Source organism: Harpia harpyja, chromosome 16, assembly GCF_026419915.1.
Source record: "Harpia harpyja isolate bHarHar1 chromosome 16, bHarHar1 primary haplotype, whole genome shotgun sequence".
NCBI lineage: Eukaryota > Metazoa > Chordata > Aves > Accipitriformes > Accipitridae > Harpia > Harpia harpyja.
This window is the reverse complement of record NC_068955.1, coordinates 33,562,337-33,584,415: the sequence shown is the minus strand read 5'-3', so window position 1 is coordinate 33,584,415 and position 22,079 is coordinate 33,562,337. Positions and strand designations below refer to the sequence as shown.

At 41.6% G+C, this 22,079-nt stretch overlaps 1 protein-coding gene across 4 annotated transcripts in view; it reads left to right on the top strand.

Annotated features, from left to right (window-relative positions):
- PTDSS2 (phosphatidylserine synthase 2) overlaps positions 1–19,581 on the top strand; it is a 43,304-nt gene extending 23,723 nt beyond the window's left edge. For all 4 annotated transcript variants that reach the window (XM_052811040.1, XM_052811041.1, XM_052811044.1 and 1 more), the window contains exons 5-12: positions 2,012–2,146; positions 3,176–3,226; positions 5,930–6,043; positions 7,517–7,635; positions 8,341–8,455; positions 10,686–10,831; positions 15,994–16,179; positions 17,025–19,581. In XM_052811040.1, the coding sequence (XP_052667000.1) occupies positions 2,012–2,146; positions 3,176–3,226; positions 5,930–6,043; positions 7,517–7,635; positions 8,341–8,455; positions 10,686–10,831; positions 15,994–16,179; positions 17,025–17,169 (1,011 nt within the window). In that variant the 3' untranslated portion in view covers positions 17,170–19,581. The remainder of the gene's footprint in view (positions 1–2,011; positions 2,147–3,175; positions 3,227–5,929; positions 6,044–7,516; positions 7,636–8,340; positions 8,456–10,685; positions 10,832–15,993; positions 16,180–17,024) is intronic.
- Positions 19,582–22,079: the final 2,498 nt, after the last annotated feature.

The following is a 22,079-nucleotide window of genomic DNA, read 5'->3' as shown; positions in this document are numbered from 1 at the left end:
TGCTCTATTTTAAAAGGGTTGTGCAAGTACCATCACATACTCATCAGGTAACTTTAAAAAAATCATTTTAGATGAGAAGGATGAGGAACGTATTTTTTAAAAAAAAAACAAAAAACGTTTTGCCTCTAGAGGCCAAGTGAGCTTGGAAGAAGTGGGGCTGGAATTCAGAGGTGTCAGGATCTGTCATCTGTCTTCTGTTGGAGTAGGGCATTTGCTTTGCAAACAAGTTTTTAATATTGATCACACCCTTTCCAGCTAATCAAAGATTTCCTTTGGCTCCAGCATTTCTTGTTCTGCTTGGCTTTCCTGGAGCCTCCCCAAAAGTCAGTGCCAAGCTCTCTTAAGAACACAAAACTGTATATTTTTTTCTTTTTTCTTTTTTTTTTTTTTTTCGCTTGGCTCATTGTTTCAGTCAGCAGCTGGAATGTGTCCACAGTAGATCAGTAAACAACAGTGTGAGTTTCTGTCCTGTTGATGTAACTTGGGGGTTCAGTGTAAACCCTTATGCAGGGCCCTAATGTCTCATTAGGGTTTCTTTCAGGCTGCCTGTCCTGCTTGGAGGGAGTGGAGTTCTGACCCTTTCACAGGCATGAACAGGTCTGTCTTGCCTTTTTTGTTGTTATTCCTCACCACTGAGGAATACTTACTCAGTTCCAATTAATTCTTATGTTCCTACTGTTTCATGTCACCCTGTTGTTTTTTTTTTTTTTCCAGGCATCCTTGTAAATGATACTGCTGATTAGCTGCAGTCAGACTGAATAATATGTTTCATTTTTATTTGATAGTACTGTTGTAGTTCTGAATTCTAATAGAAAAGCCTGGAATTGTGTTGCTTTCCTCTGGTGGTATATTATGTTACCAGCCATTTAGTTGTTAAGGACACTCCCTAGCTGTTGCTTAGCTCTTTACTAAAAATACATTATTACTTTGCACAGGTTTAAATAAGGTTAAAATTATGCTGAGTCCGTAAGTGACTAAACTTCCCTAAAAGCAAATACAAGCTCGCTCATAGTTGAAGCTTGTCTTACAGTTAATGTGACTTTAGTGGTGTTATTCTATAATGTTTTTATTATTGCTATTAACTAATGTTGGCCTTGCCCTGCTTTTACTGTCTGCTAGTCTGTCATAGATGTTACATTGCTTCTGTTGTAAAACATTGACCACAACAGTGAGCAATTTCATTGGAAAATACTTATTCAGCAAATGTGTGTCTGAGTTACTAGTAAATTTGGTCACTGTTTATAACTAGTTATTTTGACAATTTCTTCCTTGCTGTTTGCTTCAAGTTTATTACCTGTGCTGCTAGTGGGGCCTTACTTGAAATGACTGTTTATTCAATGAGTGGCACTAATTTTTTTCTGCTATGAAATGCAGTGCAGTTCTCGACTTTCTGTAGCTGAAGTGAGCTGAGCACACATGTGCGACTAATCCTGCTAACAGTGCACCTAATCGGTGTGCTCAATCTGCTGATGTTTGCATGTACTGTGTTTCATTTGAGCTGCATGTTTAAAGTGCTGCTGGATCTTTCCTGTTCTAGGAAACCAGAAGGTCACCAAAGCAGGAGATGCAGCCATTAAATGAGCCTTTCCTGAGTTACTGGCTGCTTTTTCTTTACCCTCGCCAAGCTTGAGGAGAGGAGAGGAAGGGCAAAAGGGTCAGTGGGAAGGATGAATTGTGTGCCAGTTCGAGTGCTAAGCTTTTGGGAGGGAGGGGACATACAGGAGTGGCTTAGGAAACAGAGTTAAGTATCTCCAATTTTCATCTTTAAGAAATCTTAAGTTCATTCTGTAGTAATTTTTTTCCTTAATACTTAGCATTAGAGGCCTGGAAAGTCAGGTGTATATGCTGTGTGGTGCTTTGAGGTCTGGATATATTTCAATAATTGTTTTGCAACAAATTTGAAAAAACCCCACCCATTTGAAGATACAATGTTGATCTGAATTATCTTTGTACTTTTCTGTGCATTAATACTTACTAAGAGGGAAACATGGGGTTTGTGTTCCTTTTGCAGACTGTACAAGATGGCAGACAGTTTATGAAGTACATTGATCCACATTTAGGTGTTCCTTTGCCAGAAAGAGATTATGGTGGCAACTGCCTTATTTATGATCCTGGCAATGAAACTGATCCATTTCACAACGTCTGGGTAAGAAACAAATAAAGTTACTTGCTAATGAGTCTGACTATTTTTTGGTAAAAGATTGCTTAATTGAACTCTTAAAAGTGCAGTCATGAGTCTGTCTGAGTCTTGAATGAGAGAACAGGTCATGACTGACTCTTTTAGCTTCCTTATTTCTCTTCTCTTGACCTTTCCTGTTGATCAGATGGAGATGTGTGTCTCTATCCTAATTACATTGCCCAGGAGAAAGGGTAAACCGCTTAATAACCCTTGTTTCTCAGATTATTGATGTGAACCTTTTCCCCTAGGAGTCTGGGTTTATTTGTGTGCTTAAAGAATCTTCTACTTACAGTCACCTTGAGGCACAAAGTTCAAAAGTTGCCAAGCAACCCTTAAGTTGCACTTTTCTGAATACCAGAAACTGTCAGGTTATTGTTTCTTGCTGTCAAACAGAAGACTTGAAATTCAAGGGCAAAGGAATTCTGATTATTTAGAATTCCGTGATTGCATGAAGCTGCTAGTGCTTGTGTAGTGAGGAGCACTGAATCCTTTGCGTCTTCAGTGCATCAGGCACTGGGATAACTGAGAGCAATTACAGCTGTCCTTTTCTAGTTTTGCACCAAAACTAGGAGGAAGAAAGGCACTCTTTGCCCAGGAATTTATGGTGGCAGGACTGATAAGATTTAAGAAGCTCTGCTAGATACAAGATGGGGGTCTGATGAAGAAATACATGTTCTTGCTCTGGCTTGAATGTGTTCTGCTTCTGTCCCCTTGGAAGGCAAGGAACATGACATTTAGCATTAAAAAGGTAGTCTCTGCTTTATCAATACGATCCTAATTCCAGTTTCTGCCCCTTAAAATTGTGGCTTTGCTTTGAAGATAGCTTGTTTGTTCACTGTATTTGAGAACAAAGAAATTCATAAAATGCATCTAGTATTTATATGTGAAACAACTGAAGCTTATTGCTGCATTTTTCTTGGGGGGAAAAAAGTAAGCCTTAAGAATGGGTTATTGTTTGTAGTGCAAAGTGACCTACACTCTCTTCTTGCTTTATAGGACAAACTGGATGGATTTGTTCCTGCTCACTTTTTTGGCTGGTACCTGAAAGTAAGAATGGGTCTTCTGTTACATTTCTGTTACAGTGCTATTCTACTTATAAAGCTTGACTGCTTCTGTTTTAGCGATGCCAGTCTTCGTGATCAATTGTATTAGGCAGTCATCTGTGAACTAGACTAAGTGTTTGTAATACATGAAAGGCGCTCCCCCCCCCTCCCCCCCCAACCCTGGCCCCAACCATGTTAGGTCACCTCATTTCTTTCCAGAGTAACATTACATTGACAAGCTCCCTCCTCTGTCATAATTCATTCTGAGGTCAGATCAATAAAAGCAAAAACCTTTACTCCTGTATCAAGATAAATGTTTGAATGACCTATGAGTGTAGAGAGTAGGGGGAAGACAGTGTTTAGAGAAGGCAGTGAAAGTCTACTGTTACCCAGACATAAATGTGTGGTGATACACTACTACTATTCTAAGGCAGGCTTTTCCCGGTGGCATCTAAATCAGGATTTTAAATTGTTATCAAGAATTAAACCATTACCCATTTACTTTCCTAGTCAGTATCAACCAACTGTGGAAGGAATTCCAGTTGTGCTTGTCTGGCAGAACACATTCAACACATGTTTTGCTGATTACTTTGGCCTAAATATTAGCCTTTTTTTTAACCTGAGCAAATTTACTAGCTAACTTTTATTTTGCCCTGCACATCTTGTTTGGTTTTCTAAACTTAGAAGACCACCATAAATAATAAACTGAAAAAGCTCAGGCCGTTTTAAAAATAAGTTACAACTGTTGTTTTGGTTTTCCATTTTGAAAGTGCAGATGTCTTCCTATGAGTGTTTTGTTTTGGTCTGTTTCTCCCCCCCCCCCCCCCCCCCCCCCCGTCCCCATAACCAAAAGACAACTATGGTAGGCATGGGGAGACTTTGATTTCAGATCAACTTGTCAGTGGCTTGCTCTATTAGTATACAGAATTGTACATTTGGAGAAACTTGGATCTTCTTCATCCAAGAGAATTACATTAGAAACTTAAATATCAGCATTTCAGTTACATTCGGTATTTATTTTTACAAATAATGTCATACTGAGGGGAAAAAACGCCAAAATAGTGAGAGCCTGGTAACAAGACATAAGGGGAGTAGTAACACATTCCTGAGGAACTAGAATGGGATAGAAATCAATATGCCAGTCTATTCAATCAAGCTATTATCTGTCTTGGTCTGGAAGAAGCATAGTTTTCATTAAAGAGACTGTTCCTGCAGAAATGCTTGAGATGGTATGTCGTCTTTGTCAACCTGCAGTCTGATTTGAAGAGCCCAGCATGCTCCACAGGGTGTTTACTTCTGTGCCGCTAAGCTTCAAGCTTTCCTTCAAGTAAACTAGCTGCTATATTTCTTATTTGTCAGTTAACATTTTTTTTTTCTGTAAAAAGGTGGAAGTTGAGTATGTTGTCTTCATAAACAGAGATGAGCATGTGTTTGGGTTTTTTCCTTTTTTCTTTTTTTTTTTAATCTGGTTTGAGTAACAGACTCTTAAGCTGTATCTATCTCAAAGCACCAGAATGGCAATATTGAGAATTAATGTGCCTCATTCATCAGAAATTATTGTGGGCCTCCCTGTTTGTTTTGGAGTCATTTAGATCACATGTCAGACTAATGTGTGATAATGCTTATCATATTTTTCCATCTTCTGGTTGAGGCGATCAACACCAAGCTACATTTACTTCTGCAGAATTGGTACTAGCACATTTGGGGTTGCCACGTTCCATCTAGGCACGCTGCTGAGGATTTGCATGCACAGCTGAGTTCCCAGGCAGCAGACCATACGTACAGGCTCTCTGTGCTCTTATCCACTTACAAATATGAAATAAAGTGTTACCACAAATCTCTTCCCTTGTTTTGAGAGTAAGCCTGGATGATATGTATGTTCTAGGACTGCAGCTCAGCTGAATCCTTATGCTGAATGTGGAAGAAGATGCTGCTCTTCAGTGCTCACCCTGACAAGCTGCTAGCTGGTATAGAGTCAGGTGTCCCAGCATAGTTAGGGCTGAGATTTAGTGCAGGTGACTTTTTTTAAAGTTTGCATTAAGCAGTCTCTGAAAAGCCTTTTTTTAGCAGCATTAGAATGATGCTACCTGTGGTGGTCGAGCACCCAGTAATTCCATTCATTTAACTAACTTTCTTCCTTCTGTATCCCATCTTGCCTGCCTTTTATTCTTTCATGTAATGGTATTAATGTCATCATCCATACTCTTCAGTGTCTTTCTTGTCTATTGTGCTGCATACTTGATAAGTTTAGAGGCCTGTGAGCATTTGGCTTTACTAGACTATCACGTGATAAAAATAAGATTGTCATGAGTTTCCTGATCATTTTCTGGATGCTGGAGACAAGATACTCAACTGTAGAAATAACCAGTAAACAAAGCACACCATGTGTGTCCTCTGTGTTCAGAGTCCAGAAGGGTTAATCTCATATCCCTTATGTGATCGGTTTTAAAATTAGGAAAAAAGGTAATAATTTTTCCATACACTGTTGCAAAACTGTAAATCTGAGCAGTGCCTCTATCCCAGCTGAAACCAGGACAAGTATTTATGGAGTTCTCCTTTATTTAGATTTCTAAAGGGCATTAGTGTAAGTGGTGTCTGGTTCTACTCAGTCTGGTGTGCAAGTATTCATTTTTGTAATGGTTTTTAGTATGTTGTGCAACTCTTGTGGATATTTGAAAGATTTTTTTTTTTTTCTCCCTTTATATAGACATTGATGATTCGAGACTGGTGGATGTGTATGATCATCAGCGTAATGTTTGAGTTTTTGGAGTACAGTCTGGAACACCAGCTTCCAAACTTCAGTGAATGTTGGTGGGATCACGTATGTACTGTATAGATCATTATATATTTGTCTAAATGGAAGTATATATTTTAACGGGGGGGGGGGGTAGGAGGTGGTGAGAATTAAATTATATCATGTGCATGTGGCCAAAGATGTATGTGTGACTACTGCAGCTCAGGAGCATTGGTGCTTCTCTGTGTTGAGTTTGTAATACGTTTGTCACTGTTTGTATAATTTTGTGTGTTTTCATACTTGTTTTGGTTCATTTCACACCAGAGAAAGAATCTAAAGCTTTACCTGAACATTTTCAAATATTTGGTGATGGTACAAACCATAAAATCTGAAATTAAGAGAAAGGTAAAACATTGTTTATAAAGTTTCAGATGGTGATTTTTCTTGCCTGTTAAAAAAAAAAAAACAAACCCAACACACAGACTCAGTGCAATTTGTGTCCAGGTCTTCCTTCTGTGCAAACCTACCTTTGCTGTTTTCTGAAAACAGTAAATATTACTGTGTTTACAATTTCTGGTGTGGCTTATAAAAAGGTTTTAAAAGATAAACATTTGGCCTTACTGAAAAGCTGTATGGTCTTTGCACATGATAGTCTGTAGCCATTCTTGTCCTAAAATACTGCTTGTGTCTATTTTTTCAAGCCAGAGTGACTACTGTGATCTAGTAGTGTCTCTATGGAAAAAAACCAAGCTCTGTAGCTTAAAGTGACACTTTTTTTTAATTTTCCGATGAAATGTAAATTGGTTACGAGAGCGATCAAAATTATCTACATTCAGGGCACACAGCTATGGTTCTTAACATTATTTTGGCTTGTTTTTACATTTAAAGTACAAGCTCTTTCCCAAGCTTGTAATGATTTGCTACGTGGTTGTATTTATAAAAATAAATGCGTTATGTATAAAGACATCTAGCAAAGCTATTTTGCCTTCAAAAAAACTTCTTACAAAATTAACACTCTGTGCTCCGCTGCTTTGAATGTGGAGGACAGCCAGGTTTTTTTCAGCTCAAGAGCTCCATCTCTAGAATTAATGCTTGGCCATAAGACAGAGCATGGGGAGAAATCACTTGTTTAATTTCACATCTTGAGCCTGGATATAAATCATTTCTTTAGGAGGCAGCCTGAAGCTTAAAGAGTATGTTAAGTGATTGAGCATAGTAAAAACCAGTCCATATGAACCTGTTCAGATGGGGTGTTTTGGTGTGTTTCTAAAGTTATCACTTAAGAGTGGAGTTGAGCTGAGAGTAAGTAGGAAGAAGTCTGTTCTGTAGCAGAATGAATACAGCAAAAGAGAATCAACAGCCATCATATGTAGAACACTTTTGCTTTATTTGAGGCTTGGGTAGCTGAGATTTTCTCCTGACAGTTCATGCATCTCTCTTCCATGGGGATGTTCAGTCCTTGTGACTGAGAGTGTGTCTGTGTTTCTGTACCTATAGTGTCTTCCCCTTTACAACCTTTAGTGTTTCTTCTCCAGCATCACTGTGTTTTTCTCCTTTCAGTGGATAATGGATGTGATCTTATGTAATGGATTAGGAATTTACTGTGGGATGAAGACTCTGTCTTGGCTTTCTTTGAAAACATACAAATGGCAAGGACTTTGGAACATTCCTACATACAAGTAAGTTGGTGTAGAAAGTAACTCCGCAAGCAGTAGCATGGCACAAAGTTTGGGCCCATGTTAAAGATCTTGGTTGTTGAAGGGTTGTTCTGTTAGGGTTAATGTGAATTAAAGAATTCATGTGTGTTTAGATGACTCAAGTATCTAGTAACTTATTACTGCATGGAAGCTTGTTATGAGAGTTCTATTTAACTTGTGAATGAAATCATTGATGCCTGATGTCTAGGAGTGAGGGCATCTTGTGGAAATGAGCTTATTCAATGAAATTGTTAAAGGCAATGCAGGAATCCAAGTCGGGATCATACTCTCTAATTCACAGCAAGGATCTATTTGGTCCTTGTGCAAATAATGCATTCCCTAGTAATCAGAACTTCATAGTAATTGGGACACTGAAACTTAAAATTTAATAAATCCCTTGTAGTCTTGTACCAGTAATGAACTGTCCTTTTCTGAACTATCCTTGCTGAGCAGAGCAGAACTGAGGAACTGCTTACTACAATGGGTGTGGTATATTAAAGTTTAAAATGATAGTCCAAATAACAGGCTTCTCTAACTCAGAATGTTAATTTCATTAAGCAGTAATTTTTGTGCAGTAAATTAAGGCATTTTGCATATGTGAATTAGTTTCTCAAATGGAAATGTTAGTAGATGTCTCTTATGTGCTGTTTCTTAAAATTGCAAGAATGTGTTCTGCTTTTTTTTCAGAGGTAAAATGAAGAGAATTGTCTTCCAGTTCACCCCGTATAGCTGGGTCAAATTTGAGTGGAAGCCGGCATCCAGCTTACGCAGATGGCTAGCAGTTTGTGGCATAATCTTTGTAGTAAGGAAACTTCTCTGTCTTTTCTCTACCATTTGATTTAATGTTTTGTAACACTCAAGCAATTGTACAAATGGTAACTTAGGCCGAAACTCTTGACATGGTGATGTTTCTTTAGTTGAAGCTGGAAGAGATCACTTCCGAATCCTGCAGGATTCAGTGTCTGTTTCCATGTCTCTGGTACAGTTTACAGATTCATTGCATAAATATTTGTTCTTGCTGAACAGTGTTGATTGGCAATGTAAGCAATATAAACTGTGATCTACTCATAATTCAGCATGTAACTGCTGCTACCAAAAACGTTGGCTTTGGATGAAAATGGCTTGTTTCTCTCAGTCTTAAGCAGATACATATCATAATTACAGTTAGAGAGGTCTGGAACCAAAGCTTTAGGCTTCTCTTTGTTAGCTCTGGGCAGCACAGCTCCCAAAGTGCACAGTTTTGCCTCGGATAATATTTTTATACAGACTTTAATTCAATTATCCCAGGTTATTATTTTTTTTAATTTTTGTTTCACTGAACACGTAGCACCTGGTGGTGTTAACAGTATCCAGCTTGAGCAGTTCAGGTAAACTAGCTCCCCCATTTAGACAAAAGAGAAAGTTGGCTTCTCCAGCAGCCACAGCAACTTGACAGTCTTGCCTCCTTCATCTAGCCATCTGAGTGGCTGAGTCTGTATTATGGGAATGTAACATCTTGAATTCGTAAGTTCTATCTCACAGTCACAGGTATCATGCACATGACACTGATAGGGAGGATAAACTTGGCAGTTTAAGCGCTTTTACCCCACTCCTGCCTTTTGTCAGCTGGGGGACTTTGGCCTTTGTGCTATCCATGGGATGTCACTTGGCTCAGTTTTGAGCAACTCAAACTTACTTCATTTCAGCAACTGTGAAGTTTAACTTAAAAAAAACTTGTGACACTTCTAGTGATTCCAGAGACAATGGGCATTAACCAGTTTCCGTATAACTGCTATGGTACAGGATATAAGTGTGTATTTTTTAACAGATGCTAGAACGGCATACCTTTAAGCATCTTGAAATAATGTGGAATATGAACTATGGTGGTGGTTGTTTATTTTGGGTCTGTCCAGTGAAGTTCCCTATTATGGTTTGCTGAGTGGGACACATTAGTGAGCTTGGCAAGCCACCACCACCTCCCTCTCTCTCTCTCTCATAATAACCCTGCATTTTATGCTGATGTCAAATTTCAGACGTGAGTGTGCTTCAGGAACAATGTGCTGTCTGTAAGTAAGCAAGCAGCACACAGTAGTGCCAGCAGCGAGTGCCAGGCAGTTTGCAAACTCAGTCAGTTGAATACAAGTTTACATCACCTGATTTCTGCTACATAAAACATTTGCCAAGTTCACATAGCACAACAGACTTGCTGAGGTTCCCATAGTTTATAGAAGTAAAGGAAATGTGCCTGCATAAATAAAATTAACATGTTTCTCCAAATGGGTACTGTGTGCATGCTCCCAACTTTTTGCACCCTTACGAAATTGGGTTTTAGGTGCTGGAGCAGATTTTGCAACCGAGAGATTCCATTGAATTTATACTAGTCTTTGGTATAATAATTTTTCTTTTAGCAAAGCCTAGCTTCAGCTGACAGTTTATAAGCAGCTTCAGGTATTGGCTCACTCTTTTGGATTAAACAATGCTTAATGCCATTTGTTATCATTTCTTTTGAAGTGAGAAACTTGTGTCTACTTGCTCACTTAATCACATTGCCAGGGCAGCTCACTTGAGAACATCTTGCTATAAATGTATAACCAATTCTCCTAAGCTGGCTTTGGCAGTGATGTTTGCATAACTTTGTAAAAAGCCGAACCAAACAAAAAAACCCAGGATGTACTGTTTATGCCTCTTGTTATTTTGGGGTTCCCTCAGTCAGATTTTAAATGATAGTGAAAGGACAAGTCGTTGCTTTTAGGATTTGTCATCAGTAGTTCTGCAGGTACTTCAAACTCCCAATAAACTTGTTCAAAATTAGAGGTAGTGCTTGTCCAGGTTTCTGTTGTGGTTTTTTTGAATACCTCTTCCAACACACAAAAATTTAAAAAACCCAGCTGTTCTTGGTCATTATTGCAACTGATGATAGTGTGCTCAGTAATACTGAGTAGGGCTTTGTGGTGTTAGAGAAATGGTGGGGGGATTCATGCAGGGAGAGAGGGAGATTCCAGGCTTCATTCAGTGAAGTCTTCTGAATGTAATTAAAATGTCCTTTTTCTCAGTTTTTATTGGCAGAGCTGAACACATTTTACTTGAAGTTTGTCCTTTGGATGCCACCAGAACACTACTTGGTCCTGTTACGACTTGTCTTTTTTGTCAATGTGGGAGGTGTGGCTATGAGGGAGATCTACGACTTCATGGATGACCCGTAAGCCAGTCCTCTTGTGTATATACCATGTCAAGCTTCACTTGCTTTATTTTGAATTTGCTCCGGCTTGTTGGCATCCATCTCAGGGAAAGAGTTCAGCTTCTTGGGGACAAAAAGACCTAATCCCAAAGCATCTACTATGTGTTCTTTTGTTTTGGAGGTAAAATTCTGACTACATCTGGTTAGAGAACAGCTGTTGTTAAGGGCATTCTATGTGCACTGTTTTTAATGTCAGTTTTTAATAAATGATCACTTTTTTGAGAATGTAATGCGTAAATTAGCTGGAGTGCCACTGGCTTGTGGGCAGAGGAGTACTGAACTCCACTTTCAGGTTGATAGCCAGGAACTACAGTCCTTAGACGTACCTTCTAAGGACAACAGGGCCCAAACTAAAAAAAAAACCTTTTCTTAAAGGCGCTTCTTTTCTTGACCATTCTTCCAACTGGTCCCTGGTCCTCTGGAGCTCTTGTGGCATCCTCTTGCAGATCAGAGGACCCTTTATAGCAAAGTGTATTGAAGGCAAAGTGCACCCATACACAACAGTGCATGTACTTTCAGACTGTTCCTACTTAAGCATCATATTTGTCCTTGCTGCTTTTGTTTCTGCAGACCATGTAAGACCTGAGAAAGCTTTGTTCTCAAAATCACGTTTTCTTTTAAGTTTTAGTAGTAATGTCACAAATTGCCTGAGCCCACATCTTAAGTCTAAGACAACATCTGGCTTCAAGGGATGTTCATTGTCTGTCATTGACCAACACAAAAAGTGTCTGTGTTCAGAATTTAGGGTTCCAACATTCTATGAAGATCAGTTTCCCTTGCAAGGCTTTGACTCCTAGAACTGGGAAGAAGGGTCAACCCACATTGCTTAGTCGGATTTCAGGACATTCAGCAGTGGCAGGCTGCCCCTGCCTTTGGTGTCGGACCTACTGGTTTGGGACGTGCCTCCAACTCAAAGGTAAGAAGAGGTCTCTGCCTCTCACTGGTGAGCTCCTCTCCTTAGCACCATTCACAATCTTCTGGTCCTCGTGTTTGGGTTGGAAAAACTCCTTTGCCCTCTGTTCAACCACATGGCATAACATTGAAATTTAGGAGAATCATCAGTCACTGGTGCCTCATTGCTGATTCAGTTTGTTGCCATTCTTTCAATGAGCTGGAGAAGTTAATCCAGCAAGCAGAGACTCATCCTGAACTGCATGTCTTCATCATTGCCACCACCACCTGCTGTTCTGTTTCTCTTGGTGGGTAAGGTGACTAGCCCGCTCACTTCTGAGGTTCATGGCTCTGCTTGATGCACCACAGAGCTGACCTCATCAGGCCGTTCATGCAAAATGGCAGAAACTAGCATCTGGTCTTACCTAATATCTTCTCTGCAAAGGCTTTTGCAACTGGACTTCAATTCCGTTGTGCATTTCAGGTCATCCAAGCAGAGGTAATCTAACCCTGTTTTACCAACTTAGCTGGGTGTATTTTCACTTGCACATAATTTTGAACCAAGGAACTGTGCTGGATTCTTCCTGTTGTGTTGTCTTGTAGGGAGAAGCTGCTGGGGGAGAGCAGGCTGTACCAGAGGCTCCCAGCTAACAGCACATGAGAAACCTTCCTGACCTTTTCCTTTTGGAAATGCTCAACTTAATGGACAAAGGTTGGAATATTCCATTGACCCTCCTTGTCAGAAACATGGCTCGTTGCCTTGTCTGGTAGTGACGAGATTGTCTGAGGTAAACTGATTAGATCTTTTCAGCTAACCTTGCAATATTTAGTCTAGAAAGTAGTGAAGTTCAAATATGAAGACTTTTTTTTCCTTATTTAGGATTCTTAGTATCTGCAGACAATTCTTGATCTGAGCATGGTGACAATAAAGTATCTAGAATTGAAATAGTCCAAGAAGAGGGGTGGTTCTTGAAGCTGTTCTCCAGCTCTTACATACCACGCTGCTATTGTGATCGACATGCTGCCTCTGAGTTCTTGAGGACTGGCTGTGTGAAATATTCCTGACCAGAAATGTCTTGATGTAAGAGTCTGTGTAGCATTTGACCTTGTCATATCTTCCTGATACCTAGTCTTCACATCTCTTCCAAGGAGTCTGCATTGAGGCCATGAATTTTAATCTCATTCATCAAATAAAAAAAGGACTTTTCTTTAAAATCTTTCATGAGCAGAAGGGCAGGAAACCATCTTTCTTCCTCAGCAGCTTTAGCTTCTGCACAGCTCTTCCGTCGGCGTTACCTTTAATTCTTTTGTCAGTGTGCTGTCATAAGCTAGTGAAAGAAAACAATAGCAAATGAGGAAGCAGATCAGCAAAGCAGAAAGCTGACCTAGTCATCTGAATAGCTTGAGTTCACAGTGAGAGATTTGCTGTTTCATTTTTTCTCTCTACCCATGTGTTAAGGCTAGTTTCTGCCCATTTAATCTGTCATACCAGATGAACCACCTGGAGCAGTTTCTGAAGTCCTTTCATCTGAGTTGGTCTAGGCGGGATACTTTTCAAAACTGAATGTGCTCATCCCATCTGCATCAGCAATAACCTACACTTGATTTACTGCATCATATTTTTTTCCAGTGTATTTGGATGATTTTGTGTAGTTTGAACTTATGCATTGGTGTCAAATATGACTCTTTGGCCTCATGTTTAAGAAACTGTGTGGTTTGTGTGCTTGACTTGCAATGACTCCCCTGGATTCAGGAGAGGGGAGAGAAGCTCTGTTTGCTCTCTGTGCTTAGATGCCTTCCCAGATACTGAGAATCCAAGGGGATGCAGTGGAGCAGATAATGTCTGAGCAACAGGAAAACACCTGCTAAAGGAAGGATGGTCTCCCCAGTGCAGCTGCTGGCATCTGATGAGAAGAGGGGAGGAGAAACTGGGAGCAAATGTGTAGTCACAGCTCCCTCTGCCCCAGCACTATTGGAGATGCCTGGGGCCTGTTTGAACGTGTGTGAACTGGGCAGTATACCAGCCGGAGGTGGCAGGGTGTCGGGCAGGCTTGTTTCTCTGCCTAGCAGAGGGAAGCGTTAGCAGAGCAGCTACTCTCTAAGGAAATCCTAATCAGGGATTTGTTAGGTGGCTTCTCTTTCATCCACTGTGTGGCAAAACCGGCAAGAAAATACGGCCCAAAGAGCTTACGTGGCTGCTGAATATCACAGCACTTACTAAATCAGTGCCTCAGCCAGACAGGAGGCTATACATCACAGTGGTCATAGACCAGACTAGAATTTCCCATTGCTGCAATGCCCTAGAAGTACTGCAGAGGTCATCTTAACATGTCCATCCCTCTCTCCCCAGCCCTCTGTAGATTTGTTATATCGCTTTGGTCCCCATCTCCTCTGTCCTGCCCCAGTAGTTCTGCCACTTTACAAGGAATTCTTCCTGGATGTGTTTCACGTTGCATCTTACGCTGTGGTAGCAATGGAATAACACAGTCAGCTGGACAAAAGAGAAAGGACCTGGTAGGAAAATGTACTTCAGAATACACTATGATTAAATGAGAGGGCAAGGCACTCTGCAGAGTAGATGCGCCTTGCGATTAAAGCAGAGACGTGTAGAATAAAGGCAGAATAAGGAGTAATAGAAGGCAAAAAGAACAGCCACCTTTAAGTTTAGTTGGTGGTGCTTCTATTTGCATGGTTTATCTCAGGCATCTTCAGAGATATAATGATCAGTTAAGGTAGTAGGTTTAGGGCTAACAGGAAGGTGCACCAAACTGCTGCTTTGTGTGGTTTTTAAGTAAAATACAATCCAAAAGCTGTTGAGAAAAGTTAGTTGTGTGTGCTTGCTGGTGAAACAGTTGGTGATTGTGATGGTTAAGGGTATTTCTTTTCTCAAGTTCAGTCTTACTTGATTCAAATCAGTTGCATTTCAGGAAACGTTTAAGTAAATCATGCCTTTGAGAAAGAAAAGGAAAAAAAATACATAAAACTTCTAGTAGCTTTCTCTTGGTTCTTTCCTCTAATGGGAATAAAATCCCATTTTAGATTCAGAAGATGGGTGATGGAAGAACAAAAATTTAGTCTACCAAGCAGGAAGTGATGTACTTGACTCTGTGCTGTTGGATAGCACATCTGCATGCACCAGTGGTGCTGTGGTGGGCAGGATTTCAGTGCAATCCAATGCATAAAAAAAGGTCTTGTTCTGTTGCCCAAACAGAATCCCATTTGATTATTGACACATGAATCATCTGCCCTGTCAGGTCAGTAAGCTGTAAAAATGTCAAGTCTAGAAATGACATGAGCAGACCAGGTCAAGAAGTGGAGGATCTGGCTGGTTTAGATCAAGCAGCTTACCTAGGTTTCTAGCAATAGGCTGTTACCTGTGAGGGTAATGAGGTTTCCTGAAAAGCAGCCTATAGGTATTTTGGTTTTATGTATTTGCCATGCAGGAATAGGTGACCCAAAAGATGGTATACTTCCAATCTCTCCTTCTGCAAGTAGAGCCTCTGAATAGATGTCTTGATTCTACTGCAGTTTAATTTCTAGTGTTACAGATTGATGAGTCCTTCACTAGACTTGTACGTAGCACTGCAGCTTCTCATTGACTTGTCTGGTACTGCTTAAAAACAAACCCTGGGGATTAAATATTAATCACGTATTTGCCCCAAGGTTGTGTTGTCCTATAGTGAAAGTGAAAGGCTGTCCTTGCATCTTTCATTATCTTGCTTGTTTGTTATTAAGCTTTCTTCTTTTAAAATCTGTTCAGAGATCATTAGTGACAGCTCATTGAGTACCTTTTTGGGAAGAGAGTAAGTTTCAGAATACAATTATATAGGGGTTAAATATGGTTACAGCAGTGTGACTTGATGTTTGCAGAGGAAATCTAGGAACAGAGCTCCTATTTCATACCATACCCTGAACCTCAGCTGATCTCAAGCTGGTCAGATAATTGTTTGATGTGGATTTACCAATACCCTGAAAATTGGGATTCTTCCTTGCATCATATGATGATGATTAACTTTTCATGTGTTTTCAGAGCCTCTGATAGGAAACTTGAGTAACATCAACATGAAAGTCCTCAGCGTGCATAGCCTTAGTACATGTGTAATCCGAACTAGACTTTTAGAGTTGTGCCAAGATGAATGAAATTATTACCCCAGCTGTCTTTTTATGAATATTTCTCTGAATGCTTAACTTTACAGCAATAGCTTTGTTTTATCTGTGCATTTATTTTGCAGGAAGTTCCATAAGAAATTGGGTCAGCAGGCATGGCTGGTTGCTGCTATTACTGCCACGGAGTTTCTGATTGTTGTGAAGTATGATCCCTATACACTCACGCTTTCTCTTCCTTTCTACATTACCCAGTGCTGGATCTTGGGGATTATACTTGTGCTCACCTGGACAGCCTGGCGTTTTTTCATTCGGTAAGCAGCATTTGATGGGCTACATTCAGGTTGAGCCTGGGTCTTACAGGGTGGGTTGTTCTGGACGTCCATTCAACGGTGCATCTTCAAATGTAAGCAGTCGTTAGCCTTCAGTGCCTCCTGAAGATAGATCACAACTCTTTTGGATGGCTACAGCTGCAGTGGTTTTCTGTAAGAGTTATTAAATAAGCAGGGAGTTTTCTGTGCGTGATCCTGGCAGTTTTCTTTCTGGATCAAGCCTCTGGTAGCTTTGGTCTTTGTGGGACTACTTTTGTTAGTGTTGCTGTAGAAGCAGGTGAACAGTTAAGTGCCTGACTGTGCACCTGGTCTTCCTCGATGAGTGAAGATGGCAGACAAGATCAGTGTTTTGGTTTTTCTGTGCTCTGAATTAGAAAAGACTGAAGTGTTTTACAGCTTAATTGCAAGAACAGTCTGCTGTGTTGCAATTGTCTGAGCTGTCCCAGTGTCGGCAACAAGTGAGCCAAGTTAAACGTGTTTGGTTTGGATGCTGCTCTGTGCAAGTAAATGAAAACCAGCTACACAAGGCTGAAAGAATTACACTAATCTATAGAGGAGGCGCAGTGCAACAGCAGTGGTTGCTCTTGTTGAGAATGCTGTTGTGTTATGCTTCTGAAAGAGGTGATAATAGCCAGACTACTAGCAAGAAACACAAATTTCAAGTGAATCGATGCCATCAGCAATTTTAGAAATTTACAGCCAGTAGACTCAAGTGGGTTAAGTTATCCCAAGGGCACTTGCATCCAGAACAGGCTTGCCTTACTGTTTTTATTGTATATTGAAATCGTTTATTCACACCACTGGTTCACCTCTGTTCTTCTTTTTAGTGACATCACTCTGCGGTATAAGGAGATAAGGCGACAGAAGCAAGAGCACAAATATGAAAAGGACAAATACTTGAGCAATGGTGATGGACACTCATCAATATTGGATGAACAAAATGGGAACAAACTAAGGGAGAGGAAACTTTGAGGAACAGACAAAGGGCTGAAAGGAACTCAGAGTGCTCAAGTTGGCCTGGTGGACAGTTTCAACCTTATCTTACCTAACTTGTAATTTTCATTGTTAGCTTTCCAACGTGTGAAAATCCTCTTGGGGAAAAGATGTCACTTTGACATACATGCCCTTTCTCCTCGTGTACACCTAGGCAGAGTCGGAGAAAGTCTGTGTAGAGGGAAGTCAGAACCAACGCCGTTGCAACGAGATGGGATCTTCATTCAAGCGTGTTGTATGTCTTCCTTGAAAACGAGGTTTAGAGACAAGGGGCTTTAAAACAAAGCGCAAAGGGAATCTAGCTGATCTATTTCCAGTAAACTGAGATTTCGATTTTGACATTTGGGCATTAAGAACACTTGTTTTGGAGTGTACAGATGCCAGACACAGGAAATGAATCTTTTTTCTGCTGAAGTTACCTTGAGCTGTGGAGTAAGATTGTGTAAAGTGTTCAGCCACCAATTAACAGAACTGCAGTGAGATAAACGTAGATAAACTGAAACTTGTGAACAAGTTGTGTAACTTGCACAGAATGTAATACAGTACACTACTGTTACAGCCCCTGTAGTATGGGGGTTATTGCCTTTCTCTAAACTGACTTTCAACATCCTGGAATAGCCTACAATAGGTTTATGTTGTATCACAGCTCTAGGGAGACAGACAGCTGCTCCTTAGTTTTTTGTTTTTGTTTTTTTTTTTTTTTAAGTTTTTCTTTTAGTCTTGGTCATCTTTTAAATGTAAGGGAAGGTTAAATAAGAAAGGTCAACCTGCCTTTCCTTTGCTTCCTGGAGTAAAATGTATTACAAGCAGAAAACTGGGAGTTACTCCATCAGTCTTAAGTTATTTGCCTTATTCTCAGCTCTTTTAGTTCACTTACCAAGGGGTTTCATTCTTGGTGTCTGCTGTATGGGGCACATCAGGTTCTGCCATCCTTCAGAGCTGCCCCATTCCTCGCAAGGTAACTCCAGACTGAGAAATCTCCTGAGTCCATCTGGAAAAGGCGTTCTCTGCAGTCACGCACAAAATAGCTGTTAACGTGCCGCCATCCCTGCCAAAAGAACAAACTGAGGCAAAGTGCATCGTTCTTCCCCGAGCACTGTGTAGCAGTGAAGGTCTGCAGGCTAAGCTAGACAGCATTTTTGCTGGTGACTCAGCATCTAGGAAAAGAAATCGGAAACCCCGGCTTCATTTTTTTGGGGGGGTCATTATTCCAAACTGTAAGTGCTACACTAAGCATCAATTTTGTAACCTCTGCTCTAAGCCTTTGCATTGGCATCTAAGGCACTGACGTAACTGTAACCATATCAGTTTTAAATACTGTGATCTAATCTGGCTGTTAAAGGGTATTTTTCAGGGAAGTGTTTATCCAGAAGAAAATGACATAAACACCACCAGTAAAATATTGAGAGTGCAACCCCAAACTTTTTAAGTGGCAGGAGGACCTGCAGAGCTGCTGACTAGCAAACGTCCGCATTTTTGATCTGTTTTGGTCTTGTACGTGAATGACAACCAAAATCTGCGTTTCTCCCATGTTTACAGAGTGACCCAAATACTCTCCACCCCTAAAGAATGGGCACTCAGCAGTTGGGCAGTCTTCAATTAGTCGAGCAGTTTGGCTGCATCTGAAGAGCTCAACAAATGATGCCAGAGTTTATGGGCCGGGGGATGCCCCAGTTGCCTAGCAGGTGCAGAGGAGGGTGACCAATATGAGAGGTAGCATCAGGCTTCTTTCTCGAGTATGTACAATGTACTGTGGATAGTCACTCAACGGCTGCTCTTAAATGATAGTATTTTGCTGCTGTGAGGTAGTGAAGAATATATGGCTGTGTAACTAGATGCTGACAAATTTGTAAATGGGCAGAGTGCTGAGTTGAGCAAGTATTTATTTCTATGCCTTTCCACCCAGAGTTGTTCTAGTTCCAGCTTTAGACCAGTCTTACAAACTGTTAACTGATTGTTTGGTAGCTCGTACCAGTGTGTTGTGCTCGTGTAGTCCCAGCTGAGCAAGGCTCAGGTTGGTATATCTCCATTCTGTTTGTGCTGATTAACACTGTGGCCCCCCCTCCGATCTCTTTGCAATACAACCTCCGGGGTCTGTCTCATGATTTGGGGGGTAGCAGGCACACCTGAGGAGGATCTGTCACTGTACCTCCCTCCTCCTCCCCTCCCCACCAAAGACCCACTTATGTACATTTGAAACAACTGGTGAAGAACACCTAGTATTCTAGGTATTCTTCTATATATGTTCCCTGGTAACGATTCTGGAGCTTTGACCTAATACATAAAACACTCACTTGTTTGTCTACATCCTTCTAAACAGCTTTTATGGTTAGTCTGGATAACTGAACTGGTGTAATAAAGCGATGTTTGCTGGTGTGTTCTTTGGTACAATGTGTGCGTGCTCATGGTTTATTTCGCTTGCTGCCTCATGAATGGAACTGGGAGGCTAAGGGGACTTGGTCTGAATTCCCCTCCGGTAGCAAGGCTATCAAATGCGTTGGCACTGTCTGTAATGGATGCTGGGCCTTAATGAACTTGTCCAGGTTTTCAGAGAAACAGATGTTACAAGCCCTCAGTCCACTTCTGTAATTTGGAAATGCCTCTTGCAGTACATTTTACAAGGGTGATCTTTCCGCTCTAAAGTAGAATTGGGCTATGTGTGATGTGTTGAGTAACTTTGTAGTCTGAGTGCTTCCCTTGCAGACTAATGTCTAGCGTTGCAGGTGGGCTCTAATCACTGCAATCTTGCCTGGTTTTAGGAATCCTTTTGTGATCATCTCGAAGAAGTACTCAAAAGCAGCCTCCTATGGAGAAGATGAAAGGACAGCTGATAAGCCTCACTTAAATTACATTTGGAGTGTCATAAAATGAGACCATCCCTATGGAGATGAAAGAGGCAGCAGTCTCCCATGTCTATACACACCTGTATCTTGCTGCTCATTTTCTTAGCTTACCTTCTTTGTCAGAAAACTGGAACAAGATACCTTCCTCGTGTGGGTAGGCCCTAATATTTGTAGTGAGGTTTACCAAAGGTAAGTTGTTGGCTTTAGAAAGGAAAAATGCAGGGAAATGGGTGAGTGGGTGAGAATGTGCTCAGCTAATGCTGTTGTGGGTGACTTTTCTTGCAAGTGTTTTTTTCTCTTTGTTTTGGAGGCAAGCTGGCAGGGGATTTGATACTGCCTTGAGCTATACAGTTTTGATGTCCCTCAAGCCCAGTTGTGCAGATTGTTGTATTTAAGACAGGATTTTAGGTGGTGGTTCCAAGTTGTTAGTACTTGGGTCACTGCCTCTGAGGAGACCACCTGCCTGCCTGCACCCTCGTTTCTGTCCCTGCTTGCACATGATGCAGTAGTGCTCCACAGCCCTTACAAGCCCGTTGTTGCCTTCCCTTTGCTGTACACACACAGCTTTAGGGAATGCAGCCGTTGGGTTCGATAGCAGAGGGGCTGCCTGAAATTCCCTGGTGTTGCACAGAGGAGGTGCTCACCCGGCGCAGTGGCAGGCGTGCCATTCTGGGTGAAGATTCAGGGGGAAACGGCTGCTTCAGAGCATCTTAAGCTAGTCAGCAATTAGCTTTACTTAATTGTTCCAGATAGAAGTACCCACTGCACAGGCTTACAGTGGAAGTCTGCTGACTGGGGCAGTCAGAAAATGGCTCGATGTGAGCGGCCTGTACCCTCCAGTCTCTAAGGCTCTGATCAGCACCAGTTCGTGGGTCCATCTCGCCATCCTTTCCGCTCCCCCCAGTTGCTATTCCAGCTGTCTGTTGTGCTGGGAGGAGGGAGCAGTAGCAGCTGGGGCTGCAGAAGGGTTTCTTTGCTGCTTTTTTTTTTTCCTTTACCTGTGAATTTTTGGTCCTATTACTGGCCTTAAAGGACCTGTGTGATGCTTATGGAATTGTCAGCTTGACACAAGTATTGTTGGGGAGCTTTTCCAGGAGTATTTTGACCAAGAATAAATAGCTTTCCTGCATAGTGGGCTGGCTGAATGTGCCACCAGAAGCAGAAGGCAGCTGAGGGACCTCTGCTACATCCCTGTGGTGGAAAAAACCTAAATAAAAACCCCATGAGGGGTGTGTGGGCCGCCTTGCCACTACCTGAACTGCTTGTGTGTTGGTTGCTGGGAGGGTTTGCTTTAGCAGTCTGCATTGTTGAACTGCTGTTACTTAATTATCCTCACAGTTATCAACGGCCTGACCTAAGTAAGCACAAGGGTGGTGATAAACTCATGCCATCTGTTAGCAATATGAAACTGATTTTTAATGGATTAGTTGGCATCTGTGAGAGACTGGATAAATCTCCAGGTGCCAAACTGGGGCCTTCGGAGATTACCAAAACTCAGCCAAACCCAGTCACATTTAAAACAGCTCTCTGCAGGTCAGCTGCTGCTGCTGTGAGGCTGAAGTGATGGAGCCTTGAGGTGGCCCCGCAAGAGGCTGCCGGTGTCCTGGGCTGTGCCGCAGAAGGGGGACAGCCTGCCATGTCCCTCGGGATCGTAACGTCTCACCTCTGTTGTAGGTGAGGTTTGAGAACTGGGGAAGGAAGCCATGGCTTGCTCTTTTTTCCCCACTGGTTTTTACACACCTAGAGGAAGGGCTGCATTTTGGAAAAGCCTGTCTCCTGGGTGGGCTGGGGAGCCCAATGTTCTTGGAAAGGACCCTTGACTGCAGGGTGAGGCTCCTCTCCCACCCAGGCAGCATTTTGGGGTTACAGTCAAAACTTGGTCTGTTTTCTTCCCAGAAGTTAATTCCCTGCCAGGGAAATTATGGGACCGTCTCCCAGTGCTGACCCTCCCTGTATCGACCGGGCACAGGAGCTGCCGGAGAGCCCTGCGGCAGGGCAGCAGATGGGTGAACTGGCCCTGTGGCTGGATGTGGTGGGTTTTCCCAG